General features: G+C 43.2%; 1 protein-coding gene across 2 annotated transcripts in view; it reads left to right on the top strand.

Annotated features, from left to right (window-relative positions):
- TTLL8 (tubulin tyrosine ligase like 8) overlaps positions 1 to 20,290 on the top strand; it is a 214,132-nt gene that overhangs the window by 142,396 nt on the left and 51,446 nt on the right. For both annotated transcript variants that reach the window (XM_075599830.1, XM_075599829.1), the window contains exon 14: positions 14,250 to 14,760. In XM_075599830.1, the coding sequence (XP_075455945.1) occupies positions 14,250 to 14,760 (511 nt within the window). The remainder of the gene's footprint in view (positions 1 to 14,249; positions 14,761 to 20,290) is intronic.

Here is a 20,290-nt window from a genome sequence, read left to right as displayed (position 1 = left end):
TCTCACATATTGCACTTTATCCTTATCCTAACTTCATTTTCAGGATCCAGTCCTCGCCCACCTCGCAACACTATACTAGTGCTACTATCACTCCCCTGCCTCCTATACTACAGCTCAACCCCGCTATAACGCGAATCCGCTTATAACATGATGCAAGCGTGGCTCCCAATTTTAGTATTAATGAATACTTTACAACACGATTATTGGTATCTTAAATACTTTAATGTACAATGCACACAATTGTACATTATTTCTAACGCGATCCACTTATAACGCAATGGGATTCTTTGGACCCCAAGCACAGCGTTATAAGGGGATTGAGCTGTATTTATATTTGCTCTAACATCACTTCTTTCAAAACGACACTTTTCTTTCTACCATCCTCATTATTCCTCTAACTCCATTCATATTTCTCCATCTCTCCTTCCTTCTCCACTTCTCAGGGCACATGAATTCCTTTCATATCAGCGCCCTTTGACTGTACTCTGCAATACACCCAGCACTAAAACACACCCCATCACATCATCCTCACACATCCGCTTCTCCTCTTTGCTTCTGGGGGTATTTCCCCCAATCCTAGTCCCTGTCTGATTTCTAAATGCTCTCACCCTCGTCCATCACATCCAACCTGTACTCCTCGTGGGGTTGGGATTGTTGTGGCAATATTCCTTGGCTTGTATACCTTTTGTATCAATAATTCAGTCAGGGTTATGAGGTGTCTGTTTCTGTCTTTAGTGGCACCATATTTGCCTATGCATTATACGGATTAGTCAAAGACTGAGCCACTGATTGAACCACTGATTGAGCCAGAGATATCCTGAAAACCTGACATGTTGGGGGAGGGGGCGAGGATGGGAACTGAGAACCCCTGCCATAGAGGGTGATTTTAGCATTTAAGCTGTATCGTATTTTTTTATTTATGTTGCGGACCTCTATGTATTAAATAGTTTTGAACTGTTTTAACATGTGTAGATTTGTTTTTGCAAGAGTCCCTGGCACCTTTTTTTCTGATCTGCTTTAAGCACACACTGCCTCTCAACAGCCTATAACCCTTTTCTATACCCTAAGAGACTGGACATTGATTTTTTAAAAATCATTTTGATGCAAATCATGGGACGAGGAATTAAGATGTTACTGTAACGGGAGTTATCCCTGTTCAGGTAATGTACCTCTAATCCAGCAGTGTGGTGGTTAACTGCTGGTAGTCAATTAACAAACACCACCTGCCTGATTAGATGGCTTAGAAAAACCTGTCTTTTGAGACAGGAAGTGAGACTCCTTAGCTCACACCTGAGCTGAACTTGGAGACACTTGTCTTGAGCCCTGCCAGAAGAAACAGCAGAGCTGCTTTCAAGACACAGGGGAAACTTCTAAGCCTGAATGCTGGCAAACCCTGAAGAAAAAGTAGCAACCAGGGACAGAGAAGATTTTCCCTCCAAACCACAAGGAACAGATAAGACTTTTATTTACAAGACTTTTTATATCTGCTCATTTCATGCTATATGTTTGGGGCTGGGAGACATGCTTATCTAAGGGAGTTGTGAACTGCATAGTATTTCACTAGAAATACTCCCAAGTGAATAGAAGCTGTGTTTACCCCTTGTTTGGATGGTTTCCTGATGTTAAGGAAACAGGCGCAATAAAAGGCTTATTTAATTTCACTATAATCAGTCTCCCTTGCATACCTCTATGAGCGTCTGCCTACAGTTACCTTTACATGTTTTTTTGTGGTTTATTTTCACTTTTCTGGTAGATGTGACTTGTGCCATTTGCTAGTATGTATAGAAACCTTTGTATATCAGTATTGCAGCCCTGAGGAAGAGAGGCAAACTCTCTAAGGCTTGCCCTATGACATAAATTGTTGGTCCAAATAAAAAAGGTATCACCTAATACTGAAGAACTCATTTATTCTGCAGTTGTAAGCGGTACGCCACAGGATTGACCTGTTTGAGAAGGCACAGGAACAGGCGCAATAAAAGGCTTATTTAATTTCACTATAATCAGTCTCCCTTGCATACCTCTGTGAGCGTCCGCCTACATATGGTGTCCGAAGTGGGACGAGAGGTGGTCTTTGAAGTTAGAAAGGACCAGAGATTTTTTCTGTGAATTTTTTTTATGCTTTTTGCCTACAAACAGTCTGAGCAACTTAAAAAAAAAAAAAAATCTCATGCAGCAGAGATCAGAGTTAAAGTGATACACACTACTGCACTGAAACTTACAAAACCACAGATGGACTCTTTTCCCCAATCCCAAGAGGAGAGAGAGAGACTGCTGAAGCAGGTAAAACCTTATTTGCCTATCACAATAAAGTGTAATATGGTCATTGAAATAGGGGTTTTGCCTTCCAGCCATGGTCAGGGTTCAAGAAGTGAGTTAGCCCTTAAAGGGATAGGCGTTTGTTGTTTTCAAATGTTTAGCTGAAGCAGTGAATACAAATGGTGACCCATGAGCGGTACTGATTCTGCAAGTAAAGGCTGCCACACCGCATATGACTACCAGTTGTGAATGGAGTATATGCAGAAAAATTTGAAAATTGATGCACAACTGTGCTGAAGCAGGGGAATTTTCAGTAAACAAGTGTTGAGGGTAAAATTGCCTACTATAAAAATGAATTGCTGAACTGTGTAAAAAGTATCCCAAAGTGTGAAGAGTGAATGTCATAATACCCAAAGCTGAGACTGAACTCAAGCAGAAAATCACATTATTTGGCTGAAGCAGAGAGATTGCACCTAGCAAGTAAATGGTGTAAAGCAAACAGAAGTTTTTACCTAACAACTACACATTCAGCATACCTAATGAGAGATGTGACAGAGTCACTGACTCAGTAGGCTGTGACAGTGAATGGAAAGATGCTGCAGCCAGATCACTGAGTGTTAATCTCCTCAGACAGAGAAAGCACAGCTGCAGCCTAATTAAACAGGGGCTGAACTATCAGTGAAACAAGTGCTTTAAAAAGCAGGAAGTTGCTCACACAAGGTGAGCTTGTTTTTCCACAGGAAGGTGGAGAGAACTCTCCCGGCTTGGAAGCCGTAGCAGCTGCTGCTGCTCTGGTCCCCAGTCCTGCGAGGAGCTTTGCTGCTGGGACCAGCTGGGACCCCAACCCAGGATAAAGATAAACATTGCTGCGAGGCTGGACACAGCCTGCTCCCCGGAACCGTGTTCCTGTTTGCTGTTTGGAGCTGAAACAGATAAGACTTTATTCTTATTATGCTTATTGGTTATCGTTTGTGTAGCATGTTTTGGGCATGACCAGATTAGCTGGCTGTCCTGTTAGTAAGGGCTCAAGAAGTGAGTTAGTGTCCCTAACGGGACTAGGCTTTAATTTGCAAGAAAGTAGTTTCTTAAAGGGACAGTGCACCCGTATTTATTTTGGTTGTGGCAGCCACAATAGTCGCGACGCGTTTCATCTACCAAAGTAAACTTCTTTGCCTGAAGAAGTTTACTTTGGTAGACGAAACGCGTCGTGACTATTGTGGCTGGCTGTTATGTAAGCTACTGCTAGTACACACTCAAGTGTATCATTTGTGATCGTTTCCGATCGTTTTCTAACGTGACCAAAACAGACAGGCATCCTAAGGACACCAGCAGAGGGCTTCGATTCCTGCGCATGCGCGCTACGCTTCTCACCACGCTCACACACGTGGATGATAGGAAGCACAACGGAGACAGCCCCAGCGCGCGGGACTGATCTCCCAGGACTGTGATTGCCCCTGCATACCTTATGTGACGCCCCACCACTGCAGTCATCATTACGATCGGGGATTATTAAAGATTTTATTCATGTAAGTGATTACTATTTTTATTTATTGGTAATACATTATACATCTCTCATCTTGGTGCGCTTTTGTGTTTATCTTTCTTGTTGACATTTGGTATCGCCGTCGGAGCCTTCCGGTGGAATCCACTTTTGGAGGTGGGGGAAGACACCTCAAAACACGAGAGCAGCAAAAGAACAGAGAGGAATCAACATTCCAGGTTTAAAGAGCCAGAGCGCGGACTGAACATTTTCACTACTGGGCACCCCTATATAATACATTTTTATGGTCCGTAAGAATTGAAATAGGATTTTCAGTACCCTCCAGGAGGTGTCTCCACTCTTGCAGAACAAGTTTGATGGCCAAGAGTTCCCTGTTGCAAACATCGTAGTTTTGTTGTGTGGAGGAGAATTTCTTTGAGAAGAACCCACAAGGGTGTAGCTTATCCAGAGGGGAATAGGGAACTTTCTCTGTGAGAGTACGGCTCCTGCTTCAGTATCCGAGGCATCCACTTCAAATGTGAAAGGAAGTTTAGGGTCTGGATGGTGTAAGATAGGAGCTAAGACGAACGCTTTCTTAAGGGTTTCAAAAATGTTGAGGACATCTCGAAAAATATAATGCACAAATTCTTGAAAGACAGCTGGGGCATTACAGAGCCCGAAAGGCATGACCAAATATTCGTAATGGCCGTCTATCGTATTGAAGGCCATTTTCCATTTGTCCCCTTGTCGAATGCGTACGAGATTGTAGGCCCCACGAAGATCGAGTTTAGAAAAAATGGAAGAACCTTGTAGACAATCAAACAATTCCGTGATGAGTGACAAAGGGTAACGATTCTTCAGGGTTATTTTGTTAAGGCCCCTATAGTCTATGCAAAGATGAAGTGAACCATCTTTCTTCTTAACAAAAAAAACCCAGCCCCGGCTGGGGAGGATGAAGCTCTAATGAACCCTCTCTTTAAGTTCTCCTGAATATATTCAGACATAGCCTTAGTCTCAGGAAGGGACAAAGGATAGGATCTGCCTTTAGGAAGGATGGCACCAGGCAGAAGCTCTATGGGGCAATCATAAGGGCGGTGCGGAGGTAGAGTTTCAGAGCGAACTTTATTAAAAACATCAATGAACTCTGCATATACTTCAGGAAGCGTAGGTTTGGCAGGAGTACTGGTCTCTACACCAGCGATAAGTTGTACCGAGGATACAGGAGTAATCTCAGAGGCAACACCCCATTGTATAGGTCTCTTGTCCGTCCAGTCTATAAGCGGATTGTGTTGTTGGAGCCAAGGAAGGCCTAGAATTACCTGTACAGAGGGGGAATGAATAACATCCAGTGAGATATTTTCCTTGTGAACGTCAGTAATGGAGAGAGTAGGAGTCTCTTATGAAATAAAGGTTGGCTGGAGGGGACGTCCGTCGATAGCCTCTAGACCAGTATTGATTTCTTGATCAGAGGAATCTTATGTTTGATAGCGAAATCTTGATCCACAAAATTTTCCCCAGACACGGAGTCGATGAAGGCAGGACCCTCAAGGCAGATAGACAGCATGACCCTGGTAGGTAAAGCTCTCTTACTAGGAGGGGAAGAAGAAATGGTACCCAATGAGACCCCCTTATACTTCATTGGGTGTTGGCGTTTCCTGACTTCGTGGGACAGTAAAGCACCAGGTGACCCGTCAGTCCGCAGTAAAGACATAATCCTCCAGTCCTCCGACATTGTTTCTCTGAAGGGGAGAGCTGGTGAATTCATAACTGCATTGGTTCTGGAGCCTCAAGAGCTGGGAAAGTAGAAGGAGACAGACTGGGAACAAGAGCAGTTGGTGTGAGAGAACGTGAGTGATGGCGTTCAAGCCTCCTTTCTTGAAGGCGTTGATCCACCATAATACACATGGCAATAAGATCCTCGAGCACCGTAGGTCTCTCTCTTGAGCAGCTAATTCATTCTTTAATGTGTCGGAGTGACCTTGCCAGAAAGCTGCAGATAACTCCTCATCGTTCCAGCCCGTCTCTGCTGCGATGGTCCGAAATTCCAGAGCGTATCTTGCAACCGGTCTGTGACCCTGAGAAATGTGGAATAAAGAAGAAGCAGGCAGTAATCTTACGGCCAAGGGTATCAAAGACTTGCTTAAATTCCTTCTTGAAGCGTGGGAAATCTTGGATAAGCTCCAGTCTCTGCTCCCAGATGGGGGATGCCCATGCCAATGCGTCTCCGGTTAATAAAGCGATAATATACGCCACCTTAGATCTATCAGAAGAGAAGCAGGAAGGGGTTAACTCGAACTGTATGTCACATTGTTTGAGGAAACCTCGGCATCCATGGGGATCTCCCGCATATCGATTGGGAGTGCGGAGTTGTGGCTCGAGGGAGAGAGAGGCTTCAGGGGAAGAAACAGACAAGGTAGCAGGTCTAATAATTCTGGATTGTGATTGGTTAAGGGAAACCGTGGTCAGGTTTTGTGTAAGGGAAGCAATCTGATTATCCAGGTATTGGAAATGCTCAGAAATCAAAGACAGGGCTTGTCCCACCTCAGGGGGGTCCATGTTCATTGGGCTGAGCATACTGTAATGCTTGCGCTGCCCACGAGCAAGACAGGACCCCGATACTGTAGTGGGGAAGTAGTAAACCATGCACCCACAGCAGCGGAAGCGTGCTTGGCAGGCGGTTTGTCAAACGTAGCCGGGTCTGGGTTGGAGAGAGTGGGTTAGTTGATACTTGCCAGGGTCTTGGAATGAAGAGTTGAGAATAGTCAAGTCCATTAGCCGTGGTCTGGGTTTGGAGAGGTCTGAATCGTGGAAGTACGTATAGCCATGGTCAGGGGTTGGAGAGATTAGGATAGCTGAGGTCTGTATAGCCGTGGTCTCGGTTGGAGATATCCACAGTCGAGGGTAAGCCAGGGTTAGTATCCAAAGTGGTTCCAAAGTCAGGCTGGGTCAGCACACAAGAGTTAAACTGCAAAAGAACACAGGACAAGGAGCAAGGTACAACAGACACAGGAGCTCAAGGCTACAACAAGTTATGCTCAGCAAGGTAGGAAAGGAACTGCAGGGTATTTGTAGCACACAGGAACCAGTAGCAAGGGAGGTGGAGCAGAGGCGCGGCCTCTGCGGAGGCAAGGATTGGCTGCAGGAGACAAGTGGGCTAAAGGAATACTTGCTACACAGCTGGGGTGCGGTGCACGTCGTCACGTGTGCGCGCTGCGCGTGAGAGAAGCACGGCGCATTCGAGGGGGCGGAGCTAAGCTCCTTGGCACACTAGAAGAGCTGCGCGTGCGCGCGTGCTCATAAGCAGAGCGGGGGTGCGCACATCCGCTGGTGCCAGAGCGGAGGTCTGAGAGATGACAGGTAAGGAGGGAACACATCACAAATGATGTGTTCCCCAATTCCTTACAGAGTTTAAGATGGGAGAGGGCTTTAGATACAAAAGGGGTGGAGAGAAGACATCATTGAGTAGAACGCAAGAGTCGGGATAGTGAATAGAAATTAGGGCTGAAATGTAAGGAGGAGCAGAAGAGTGTAAAGCTTTAAAAGTGAGAAGGAGAATTGAGTGCGTGATGCGGGATTTGATAGGAAGTCAGGAGAAGGATTTCAGCAGGGGAGACGCTGAGACAGATTTCGGAAAGAGTAGAGTGATTCTGGCAGCATCATTTAGGATAGATTGTAGGGAAGACAGGTGAGAGGCAGGAAGGCAAGATACCAGGAGGTTACAGTAGTTGACACAGGAGAGAATGTAGGTCTGTGTCAGAGTTTTTGCAGTCGAGCAACAGAGGAAAGGGCGTATCTTGGTAATATTGCGGAGGAACAAAATGACACTTTTTTGCTACATTTTGAATGTGAGAAGAGAATGTGAGATAGGAGTAGAGTGTGACCCCTAGGCAGCGTGCTTGGGCTACTGGGATGAATGATAATACTTCAGCAGTAATGTGGAAGGAGGAAATAGGGCCAGGTTTGGGAGGAAGTATGAGGAGCTCTGTTTTTGCCATGTTAAGTTTAAGTCGGCGAAGGGCCATCCAGGATGATACAGCAGAGAGACATTCAGAAACTTTAATCTGTGCAGTAAGTGTAAGGTCAGGGGTAGAAAAGTAAATGTATGTGTCATCAGCATAGAGGTGATATTTGAACCCAAGAGATGTGATGAGGTCATCTGGAGAGAGTGTGTAAAGAGAAGCGGTCCCAGGAAGAGCCCTGGGGTACCCCCACAGAGAGATCAATAGAGAAGGAGGAGGTGTTTGCAAAAGAGACACTGAAAGTATGATGGGAGAGGTTAGAGGAGATCCAGGATAGAGCTTTGTTATGAATGCTAAGAGTATGGAGAATGTGAAGGAGAAGAGGGTGGTCCACAGTATCAAATGCTGCAGAGAGGTCGAGTAATATGACTTATATTATATATTATAATATACAGAGTGTAATGACCTCTGTCTTTGGCAGCATGGAGGTCATTAGTTATTTTACTGAGGGCTGTTTCAGTGGAGTGAGCAATGCGGAAGCCAGATGGTAGAGGGTCTAGGAGAGAATAGGTGTTGAGAGAATGGAGCAAGCGAGAGAATACAAGACTTTCAAGGAGTATAGAGGCAAATGGCAGGAGGGAGACAGGTCAATAGTTAGAAAGACAGGTAGGGTCAAGCTTGCTGTTTTTGAGTAATGGTATGACTGTTGCATGTTTGAAGGAGGAGGGAATGGTACCAGAGTAGAGGGAGTAGTTAAAAATGTGTGTGATATATATTGATATATATTAGGAGCAAGAGGTTTTAGGAGATGGGAGGGAATGGGGTTAAGAGGGCAGGTGGTAGAGGGAGAAGAGATCAGCAACGACACATCCTAGAGTCAAGGAATGCAGGAGGAGAGTTAGGAAGAGGTGTAGGATGGGGGGAGGATACAGAGGGGATGGCCTGATGTATGGATTTCACCTTTTCCTTTAAATAGTCGGAAAAGTCCTGAGGTGAGATGGAGGAAGAAGAACAGGCAGCAGAGGGTGGTCTGAATAGGGAGTCAAAGACAGAAGAGTCGGCGTGGATTATACTTGTGCGTGTTGATTAGTGAAGAAAAATAGGTTTATTTAGCCTGACTGAGGGAAGAGTTGAAACAGGATAGCATAAATTTGTAGTGAAGGAAGTCTGCGAGTGTGTGAGATTTCCTCCAGAGGCGTTCAGAGGAACGAGTGCAGGAATGCAGCATCTGGGAATTTAGCCAGGGTCTGGGGTTCAAAGTGCGAGAACAGCAGAAAGAAAGCAGGGCATGTAGATCAAGAGAGGATAGTGCAGAGTTGTAGTTCCTGACCAGGTTGTCAGGGTCTGGAGCAGAGCTGAGAGAGGAGAGGGAGGAGCATAAAGTGGAATCAAAATCTGGTAGGTTAATAGAGCGCAGGTCTCTGCAAAACCAAGGGGTAGATGAAGGTGGAGAAGGGGAGAAATGAGAGAGAGAAAATGAGATGAGGTGATGGTCAGAGAGAGGAAAAGGGGAAAAGGAGAAATCAGAGAGAGAATTTTTTTTAGTGAAAAACAGGTCTAGGTAGTGGCCATCCTTGTGGGTGCTGGCTGCCGTCCACTGCTGAAGGCCAAAAGAAGAGGTTAGATTTAGATAGAGAAAGCAGCAAGCCCAAGGGAGAGAGGGGTCATCAATATGGCCGTTGAAGTCCCCAAGGAGAAGAACAGGGGAGTTTGAGGAGAGAAAGTAAGAGAGTCAGGATTCAAAGTAAGAGAGAAAGACAGAAGGGAGATGAGTAGAGGTAGGTGGGCGAGTGATGACTGCCATATGGACAGGGTGAGGAGAGAAGAGCTGGCAGTGTGAGCCTCAAAGGAGGGAAAAGCATGAGAGGGTGGAATTGGAAGGGCACTGTAGCGGCAGATAGAGTAGAGCAGGAGCCCCACGCCTCCACCCCTGCCATCTGGGTGCAGTGTGTGGGAGTAAGAAAGGCCACCATAAGAGAGGGCACCTTCCAGAGCAGAGTGAGACTGAGTGAGCCAGGCCTCAGTTATAGCAAATAGGAGCAGAGAGTGAGAGAAAAAGAAGTCATGCATAGATAGGAACTTGTTAGAAAAGGAGCGTGCATTCCTAAGGGCACAGGAGAAAGGGAGAGAGGAGAGAGGGTGACAGGGGATGGGTATGAGGTTAGAGGGGTTGACACCAGAAGGAGTACAAGTTGTATGTGGAAGGAGAGGACGAGAGCATACAGAAATAAGGCAGGGACCAGGATTGGGAGAGATATCCCCTGAAGCAAAGAGGAGAAGCATGGATAGAAATAGAATGTGTGAGGCTGATTTGTAGGGGTGTGTTTTATTGCAGGGGGTATAGCTGTGTAGTGTTAGAAGGCGCAGGTAAGAAAGGAGTTCATGTGAACTGAGAAGTGGTGAAGGAAGGAGAGATGGAGATATATGAATAGAGTTAGAGACATAATGAGGCTGGTAGAAAGAAGTGCGTATTTTGAAAATAAGTGAGGTCAAAGCAGATAAAAACAGTAGTGGCGGCATAGCAGCAATAGTTTAGTTCTGAGATTTGCAGTCTGGTATAGATAATGTCCTCCTTTCCAACGTAGTTCAAAATCCAGGAATCAGGGCCAGTAGGTGTTGTGTTGTCCACTTGTTTCACTCATGTTGAACTCCCTGTTCAACTCCACAGTGCAAGCTACTTAAAAAATGCTACTTTAAATGTTTTCTGCTTGGCCCGGCATTGTCCCGGTTGTGATTGTTGTGGCAATGTGCAATGCTATAACCCCTCTCGCAAACCTTCCCGGAAGGCCTAATCACCTACCCTGGTACAACTACCCCCTTCACCCACCCCGTCTACCCCCAACAACCCATGTAGTTTGGCTATCCGCTAAGGTAATGATGCTCCTTTTATTTTATTTTAATTACATAGTATTGAAGAAGGGGGTCTCTGGAGCTGAACCACATTAATTTCAGCCCTGGGGATCCCCTGCTTCCTGAGATACAGGCCCCGTTATGCGGTGACGGCATCTCCCTGCACCTTTAATTCTCCCTTGTCACGTGACCAGGACATTTAAACATGGCGGAGATACCGGCACACCATACCAGGGCCTGTAACTCGGGAAGCAGGGGGTCCCCAGGGCTGAAATTAATGCAGTTCATTTCCAGAGACTCCCTGCTTCAGTAATATATTATTAAAATAAAAGCCACATGATTGCCTGTTAAAGGTGCGCAGAGAGAGGAACTGATTCTATCTACTCTCAGTGTGCATCTCTTCCAGACTGATGCAGCCTGGTAGGATTCGCAAAGCGGGAGTCCCATTCAGAACCAGGGATCCTCCGTGATGAGAGGAGTGTAATATTTGTCCCACCCTGGCAACAAGCGGTCAAAGATGAGGATAAAAACAAAGAGGATCCAGTTTCAATTACTGGAGTCATATGCTTAGATATGCCGTAGGTTAGCTATATTTATGTGGTGTTTAGAACCACTAACTTCGACAATCGCAGCACTTTCTCAAAGATATCTACCGATTCTGTCATCACCGTCCTTTGCTGCTGGTGAAATCTCCTTTACTCCAATCTCATGGGGTGACCTTGAGATTGCTGTGAAGCAAAGTGTCATAGGGACCAATAGTACATGTCACATCTTAACTGTTTCTATTCCTTCTCTTATTTATATTTGCAATTTTTTTCTACATTCATCTCTATAATTTGTTCATTTTACTTTCTGTTGTTCCCTTATTTTGTCCAATAATCTGTATATGTTTTTTTTTTCCATATTTTAAATCTACTTCTAGACTGGGAGTGATACAGTGAATTTCTGATTCTGAATAACTACCATGTTGAGGGGTTAAAGTTTCCAACAGCCTAACGGTCCTAATCAGCAACCCTTTGCATGCAAAAGACTCATTTGCCTTGCTAACCGCGACAGGATATATGGGGTAATCCTCCCCAACTCTCTCCCTGTCTCCTGCATGCCCTCACCTCCGTCACCCAAGTACTAGAAACATCTCCTCCCCATGTTATGTCCAAGATATAATGTCCCATAATAATACTGGAGTCATATCAAACAAGATACATGTGCAAAATACGTTATTAAATATACACCATTGATATTATACCCAAAATGCTACTGTATGAGGTAGCCTTAGTTGCAATTAAGATGTTAAAAAACCTAACTAGGATGCTATATCTGTTCCAGAGTTTGCCTATCCCTATAATACATTCAGACATCCTCTCCCTACAGTCACTAATCATGAAATTTATTTGGAATAAGAAAAACCCAAGAATTAAGCGGGGTATCCTAAAGAGACCCACGGTACAAGGAGGTTTAGCGGTACCTTGTTTGTTGGCCTATTACAAAGCGGCCCAGTTGGCTCAAATTCTCCAGTGGCACACGGACCCAAGCTTACGGAGATGGGTAGAGTTGGAGAAAACATGCTGTGCACCAATTGACATCCAAAACCTGATCTGGATACCCAAAATAGGGGTAAGCAAGATGGGAATTCCGCTTCAGACCATAGCCAATTCCCTAAGAGTTTGGGAGGCCACTAAATTGAGTTGTAACTTGACCACTAAAGCATCACTCATGACGCCAATCACAGGTAACCCAGATTTTGCTCCAGGAATGAATAGTAATAATCTATTAGTATGGACACAGTCGGGGATTACCAGCCTCAAAGATCTGGAGGGTAGGATTTATATCCAAACATTTGAGGAAATTAGGGCCGCAAAGCCCATCCCAAATAAAGAATTCTTTAGATACCTCCAGATCAGGGATTTTTATAACAAAACACCGATCAGACCAGCGAGAACAAATTTTGAGCAGCTGTGTTCCAGAGATACGGACACGAGGCGACTCACATCTAGAATGTACAGGGAAGTGAGCTGTCCAGAGACGGCTAGTGCAACTAGACTGACTTACATCAGACAGTGGGAGACAGACCTAGGGGAGACGCTAGAGGACGAGGACTGGGATAAGATTATCCAAACAGCGGCGAAAAGCTCAATCTGCACCACACTTAAGTAGAACGCATATAAGGTCCTCATGCGGTGGTACTACACTCCAGCTCGATTGGCTAAATTTGTTGGGGGCTACTCTCCGCTTTGCCCAAAGCAGTGCGGGGAGGTGGCAGATTTGCGACACATGCTGTGGTCTTGCCCTAAGGTGGTCCCGATTTGGGAACAGATTAGAGATTGGTTACAGCGGATACTCGGTTGGGAGATCCCCCTGGACCCGTGGGTGTTCCTCTTGGGCAGGCGGATCCAGGGACAGTCAAATGCGACGCATAAATTGATCGTGCATTTTGCAACCGCCACGAGATGCGAGATCGCAGCATTATGGAAGCAACCAGAAGTACCGATTATCCCTAAGATCAGAAACAGAATTTGGCACGTCTGTCGGATGGAACAGTTGACAAGTTTAGTCAACGACACCGGCACAAACTACCTAAAAGTCTGGGGGCCGTGGTTGGCACAGACAGATATCCCAGGGTTAGATGCCACTGCAATCTTTCTTTGATAGCTCTAGATGCGTTTTCCTTTGGGGGGGCAGGGACCTGACACCACGTAGGGATGTACGGGTAGTAGACAGCCCCGTCTGGAGACAGCCCCCCGACTGCAGGGAAGTTCTTGAGCGAGCCATGGCAGAAGCAAAAGATGTAAGACGGCAGGACGGTTGAAGGTTCCTAGAACAGGAGAGTCCTCTGCGATCGGAAGTCACTCTGCCCTCCCCCTCCTCCCTCCCCACCTTTACCCCCCTCCCTGTCCGTGGTCTGGTTCGTCTGGTTTGTCCATGTACTGTACGTGGTAGTAACTAATATATGTATAGTTGATACGTTGTTAGAGCAAAAAAAATTGGAGACTGAATGCAACGGCCTGTGTTACAGTGTACGAGTTTTTCTCCAATAAAAAATTTGAAGTTGAAAAAAAAAAAAAAAAATCCTAACTAATCTTACTTAACCATGAACAATAAATCAGAAATATCACCCTCCAGGCTGGCCCAGTGATTTTTTCTTAGTAAGAGGACTTAGGAAGCTTATATAGCATTGAAGAGGTTATATTTGAGCTATAATACTATTTTTATCTATTAGATTTTGTATCACATCATTGAGTTCTATTACCCAAGGCTATCTAATAAATTGCTAGGACATGATGGGGAATGGGTTGGTTGTCGGTTGTAGTGGGGCTCTGAGGGTAAAGCTGTTTCATTAAACTTCATTAAACCTAATGGTGAGAATATTTTCTTTAGTTCAGAAATTACATAACATTGCGGTTGGTACAGCAGCCAGCCTTGAATGTGGATGAATCCCATCCCGCCCACCCCACCCCCACCCATTTATCGTGTGTGTGTGTGTGTGTGTGTGCATGCGTGCGTGTGTGTGTTAGGCTGAATTCCTGCTTTAAGAACATTGTTGCAAAGAGGATATCTATGTATAGGAAATTCTTTGTGACTTAGAACAATTTGTATTTTTTAATATGAGTTTATGAATAACTTCTATTTGTTTTATTTCTGAGGCAGGTTATGTTACTATTCCATGCAGTAACTGAAGTCTCTCTCTGTCTCTCTCTGTTTTTCAGTCCTTTGTGGAACATCCTCCTTTCAGTGGGACAAGCCTTCTAATTGAGGGTTCCAGTATGAAGAGCGCAAAGACACAGGGTGCAGTAGCTCACGTGAACGTCATAGGACATCCTTCAACCATGTCACAGGTCAAGCATCTCACAGTTAACCTAGAAAAACCAGAGCAAGTCCATAAACCAAGCACAAAACCTAAACAGGATGGGATAAAGGCAGAAGACAAAATTCTCCCTAGGAACAGTAGTGTTTCTCCTCCACTAAAGATTTCTCCAAGGAAACATTTGAAAACAAAACATACTTCTACAGAAGGCTTTGATAAGTTGGACCAAATTGATGTACCTGTTTTAAAACTTCAGCAGATTAAAAATCTACCAAAGGTTAAGCATGTGCCCATAACAAGCAAAACGTCCTATTCTAAATATTCCAGTATGGATACCAACAAAATGGATACCACTTACTGTCTGGATGCACATTCTCTGGATTGGTCAGTCCCACAACCTTCAAAAATGAAAGGTACTGTAAATCTTATGTAAATTATATTTAGAATAAGACTATACAGTACTTTGCACTGCTTTCTGTACAGTGTACACGCTGCACAGTGTAAAGAGGTAAGATGTTACTTGACTGTGCATGGAAACATTAGGATATGCAGGAAATGGAATATGTAACCTAAAGTTAATTATCAATGGCTGTTTAAAGCAGTAACCCACTCTACTAATACAAAAGAAAAAGGTCTAATTATTTTTATCATCAGAAAGTCCTTCTGTTGCTGTATTTGGCAATTCTGTAGTTGAAATCTGTAGATATCAGTTGCTGAAAATCTTCCTCCCTGGTACTTGAATTTTGTTAGTTTGGGTGGAGTGATTGCTGCTTTATATGTTAGAAATGGTAAAGAACAAGTCCAATATCAGTGCATCCAAAAACCTCTGTGGCAATTCATACAGTAGCATGTAACAACATATCCGTGTTCTCAGATTACATCCATAGGTTCTCGTCTGTTTTAGACATCAAAGGGTCTCAGCTTATTTAGTAAAAAATAGGCATGAAATCACTCTCTCTGGCACTCTCTGTGGCTGGAATTGCTCTATGACCGTACATTAGTCAGGTGAGCAGTAGCCAATTTCCCATTAGGCCGGGGCCTTGGGCGGCATAATTTGGGGGTGGCAAAAATGTCCGACCCCATATTCTTTTGCGGCGCTCTCTGGCCAAATGAGCTGCGGACGTCACCAACGTGACATCACGGTGTCTTGTTGCCATGGCAATGCGAGGTCGCAGCGTCAAATGACATCATGAACGTGCGACGTCACGTTGGTGACATCCGCTGCGTCATTTGACGCTGCAGTTCAGAAGGAGGAGGGGCAGCAGGTAAGGAGGCGTGCTCCACAGCTGTGCCTAGGGGCGGCGGATTTTGAAATCCGCTGCTGCAGGTGAGTCACACTCTTGATGGATTATATCCTGTTGCCACAGCTGGACTAGGAGTGAATATAATACAGTTTGTGAGTATAAACAGACATCAAAATAGATTTGCGCTGTTGCAGCCAGATAAAGTACTCACAGGATCCCTGTTGATAGGAGTTTCATCAGCGTGCTCCAGCCATGTAGACAATGAAGAACAAATAGGAAAATCTGTGGGTTTTCTATCTGCTTTAAATGTTAGCAACTTCTTTTCTTTCTTTTTTTACTCTTCGCATTATAATCTTCATAAGATATTAACACTACACTGGGACCCCCAGTGACTGTTTCATAGAAGAATTTGTGTTACTTTACAATTTTGTTTTACTTTGGACCGCCCTGTGTCTACATAGTTACATAGTATAGTTACATAGTAGATGAGGTTGAAAAAAGACTCCCGTTCATCAAGTTCAACCTATGCTAAATTTAGACAACAGATATTTTATCATATATCTATACTTATTGATCCAGAGGAAGGCAAACAAAACCCCAGAGTCCCATCATCCAATGATATCTCATAAGGGGAAAAATAAATTCCTTCCTGACTCCAAGAATTGGCAATCGGATGAATCCCTGGATCAACATCCTTCCCATGTATACTTATTTGGTATATCCCTGTATACCTTTCCTATCTAAAAAGGCCAACCTTTTTTTGAACAGATCTATTGTATCTGCCATCACAGTCTCCATGGGTAATGAATTCCACATTTTAACTGCCATTACTGTAAAGAACCCCTTCCTTTGTTGCTGGTGAAATCTCCTTTCCTCCAACCTTAAGGGATGCCCTCGAGTCCTTTGTTCTGCCCTTGGGATGAATAGTTATTTTGAAAGCTTGTATTGTCCCCGAATATATTTGTATATAGTTATCATATCCCCTCTTAGACGCCTCTTTTCTAATGTAAATAAATCCAATTTAGCTAGTCTCTCCTCATAAGTTAGATTGTCCATCCCCTTTATTAATTTGGTGGCTCTTCTCTGCATTCTCTCTAGTTCCATAATGTATTTTCTTAGGATTGGTGCCCAAAATTGTACTCCATATTCAAGGTGTGGTCTTACTAATGCTTTGTAAAGGGGCATAATTATGTTTACTTCCCTTCCATCCATTGCCCGTTTGATGCAAGATAAGATCTTGTTTGCCTTTGCAGCTACTGCATGACTTTGGGCACTATTGCTAAGCCTGCTGTCTACAACCACTCCTAAATCCTTCTCCATCAAGGATTCCCCCAATTTATCCCCATTTAATGTGTAATTCGCCTTTTTATTCTTGCATCCCAAATGCATAACCTTACATTTATCTGTATTTAACCTCATCTGCCATTTACCTGCCCACGTCTCCAGTCTCTCCAAGTCCTTCTGAAGAGAAATTACATCCTGCTCTGATTCTATTACCTTACACAATTTAGTATCATCAAAAAAGATGCAGACTTTGCTCTCGATGCCAACCTCAAGATCATTAATAGACAAGTTAAAAAGCAGGGGTCCCAGTACCGATCCCTGAGGTACTCCACTCACGACTTTAGCCCAACCTGATAAAGCTCCATTTATGACAACCCTCTGTTGTCTGTTCTTTAACCAGTTTTCAATCCAGGTACAAATATTATTAGAGTCCAATTTTCTTTATTTTGTACACCAACCTCTTGTGTGAAACCGTAAAAGCCTTTTCAAAATCTAAGTAGACCACATCAACTGCATTACCCTGGTCTAAATTCCTACTTACCTCCTCAAAGAAACAAATAAGGTTAGTTTGGCATGATCTATCCTTCATAAATCCATGCTGACTATTACTAATAATTTTGTTTTCCATTAGGTATTCCTGAATATTATCCCATATTAAACCTTCAATTAGTTTCCCCACAATTGAAGTCAGGCTTACAGGTCTGTAATTCCCCGGTTGTGATCTAGCTCCCTTTTTAAATATAGGCACCACATCTGCTTTACGCCAATCTTGTGGTACTGAGAGGCTGTGGAAATAGAGTCCTTGAATATTAAATATAATGGTTTTGCTATTACTGAGCTTAACTCCTTGAGAACTCTTGGATGTATGCCATCGGGGCCAGGTGCCTTATTTACTTTAATTTTTTCAAGTCGCTTATGAACTTCTTCCTCAGTTAACCAATTGTTCATTAATATGGAGGTTGTGGCTTCCTCCTGCGGCACTACTATTGAACTTGATTCTTCCCTGGTAAACACAGGGGCAAAGAATTTGTTTAATACCTCTGCTTTTTCCTTATCTCCAATAACCTGCCTACCCATCTCACAGTGAAAGGGTCCTATATTTTCTTTTCTCATTTTTTTGTTATTAAGGTACTTAAAGAACATTTTAGGGTTGACCTTACTTTCTATTGCAATCTGTTTCATAGAACGATAAGGAGGGTCCCAAAATGAAATTGTAAATTCAATTAGTGATGCGGACACTACGGTGTCTGGATTCAGTACTGTTCAGGAAACTGCCTCGGGTGAGTTGTAGAATGATTGTACTTCAACTCCAACTTAACCATTTGAGGGTTTATTGTATAACTTGTTAACAGTAATAGGGATCATATCACCTGGTCAGTCAATCCTGGAGTCTGGCTGTCCAGGGGCAACAGACTTTGGATTTTAGGATTGCTTCCTAGGATCTTGGTGCATAGTCAAAGAGGTTGAAAAAAATCAGTGCACAGCTAATCATGAAGATATTAGAGCAACATAGTAAAAAAATTAATCCTTTATTGAGCCATATTAAAAAAAAAGGGGGTACAAATAATCCAACACTTTTCGCTCCAAGCGGCTCTTTATCAAACTTGGTGCATAACAACTGAATCCAGGGTTTCAGCTCATCAGTTCCTAGTTCTCCTATAGCCTCCAGCTCTAGCAACAATATATGTCCCACGGCGTAGCTGCCTCTTGGCACTGATCTCAGGCATCTTTGTACAGTATCACATTACAGTATAACATTTAAATAAAAGTTGAAAAATGAGAAAAATTCCCCATTTCCAACATTTTATTCCCCCCCTCGAAGCACTACGCAAATGCAGTCACATGAAAGAACACTGAACAACTCAAACATTCAAATAGAGATGCTTTCTCAGAAAACCCTCCAATTTCTATGTGCTCCCTACTATTGTAGAAAAGAAAATGGCTGCAACAGGGCAACGTTTTACTGAGAAACTCTGTTGCATCCCTATTACAACCATTAGAAAATTACCTTGATTACTGCTTACAACCCATAGTTAAAAAAAAATATCAATATGCTTGAAAGATACAACTGACTTTGAGTAAAATAGAAAGTCTGTAGGAACCCATGGGGGGTGAGATATTTTGTATAATTTATGCGCAAAGTTTGTACACATCGGTCCCCCACCATGACGGTATAAGATGTGTACAAGAGGCATTTTGTAAAGAACAGTATGCAAATGCTTTTGTTGTTTTCTTAATAGAACTGTTGACATTTGTATTGAAAAAAAACCAATATGGCCCCATCCTATGCCAATATCTTTATGGCGGCTATTGAAAAACAAACCTTTTTGAATAAACCAGAGATAAGTCCACATATCATGTGTTGGTATAGATATGTGGATGATATATTTATGCTATGGACGGGAACTTATGAAGAGCTAGAATATAATATGGATACTGCTGATAGACTCCACAAGACTATTAAATATTCATATGAAACAAGCCACACTAAGATCCATTACATAGATGTATCTTTAACTAAAAATGATGGACGACATTTCAGATCTTTATTAAAAAAAAACAACAGATAGAAATAATATGCTAATGGCTACCAGCTTTCACCCACCAGGCCTTAAGAAAGGATTACCTAGAAGGCAACTACTAAGAATTAGATGTACAGTACTACTTCAAATGACACAAAATGATCTAAGAGCAATTGAAATAAATTACATGTTTGTGGATAGAGGGTATAATAAATATAAACTAGTTAAACAAAAGACACAAGTAAAAAAAAAATTAACGACAACGTTTATTGAAGTCTAAAACACAGAATATATTCATGGAAAGTGTTTCAAGAACGCTCCCTGTTTTCATACCGGAGGGGGGGGAAATATTGGTAATGCACTGATTAAAGGAGACATAAAATCCAGAAAAGTAATTACATCACCAACATTTAAAGGGACATTCCCATGTTTACATTGTGGCACCGGCAATGATATTATGAAAGAAGATGCAGTTGTACATCCCTCTGAAGGTCATAGGATTCCATTAAAGGTCTTTTCCACACGACACAAAAGGTGTAATATATTTACTAAAATGCCCATGTGGCCTATATTATATAGGACAAACTAAAAGACCAGTTAAACAACATATATATATATTTTTTAAACTTACATTTTGTTGGGTTTACAAATTATAAATGGGGAGGGGGGGGGACAGAAAAACAAGAAAGGGGAGTGGAAGGTGAGGGATGGGGGTTAATCATTTCCACATGGTATTTTATTTGACAAACTTGCTTAATGGCATACAGCGTTATAGTTCCAAAAAGGGTACTTAAATCAGTCTACACCTAAACAACATATATGTTAACATCAAAGTAATATCAGGGGCAATGTCTGCTGTGAGTCTCCCCTGGATATGAGGTGGAATACATGAC

This window comes from Ascaphus truei, chromosome 5, assembly GCF_040206685.1.
Source record: "Ascaphus truei isolate aAscTru1 chromosome 5, aAscTru1.hap1, whole genome shotgun sequence".
NCBI lineage: Eukaryota > Metazoa > Chordata > Amphibia > Anura > Ascaphidae > Ascaphus > Ascaphus truei.
This window is presented reverse-complemented; position numbering and strand designations above follow the sequence as displayed.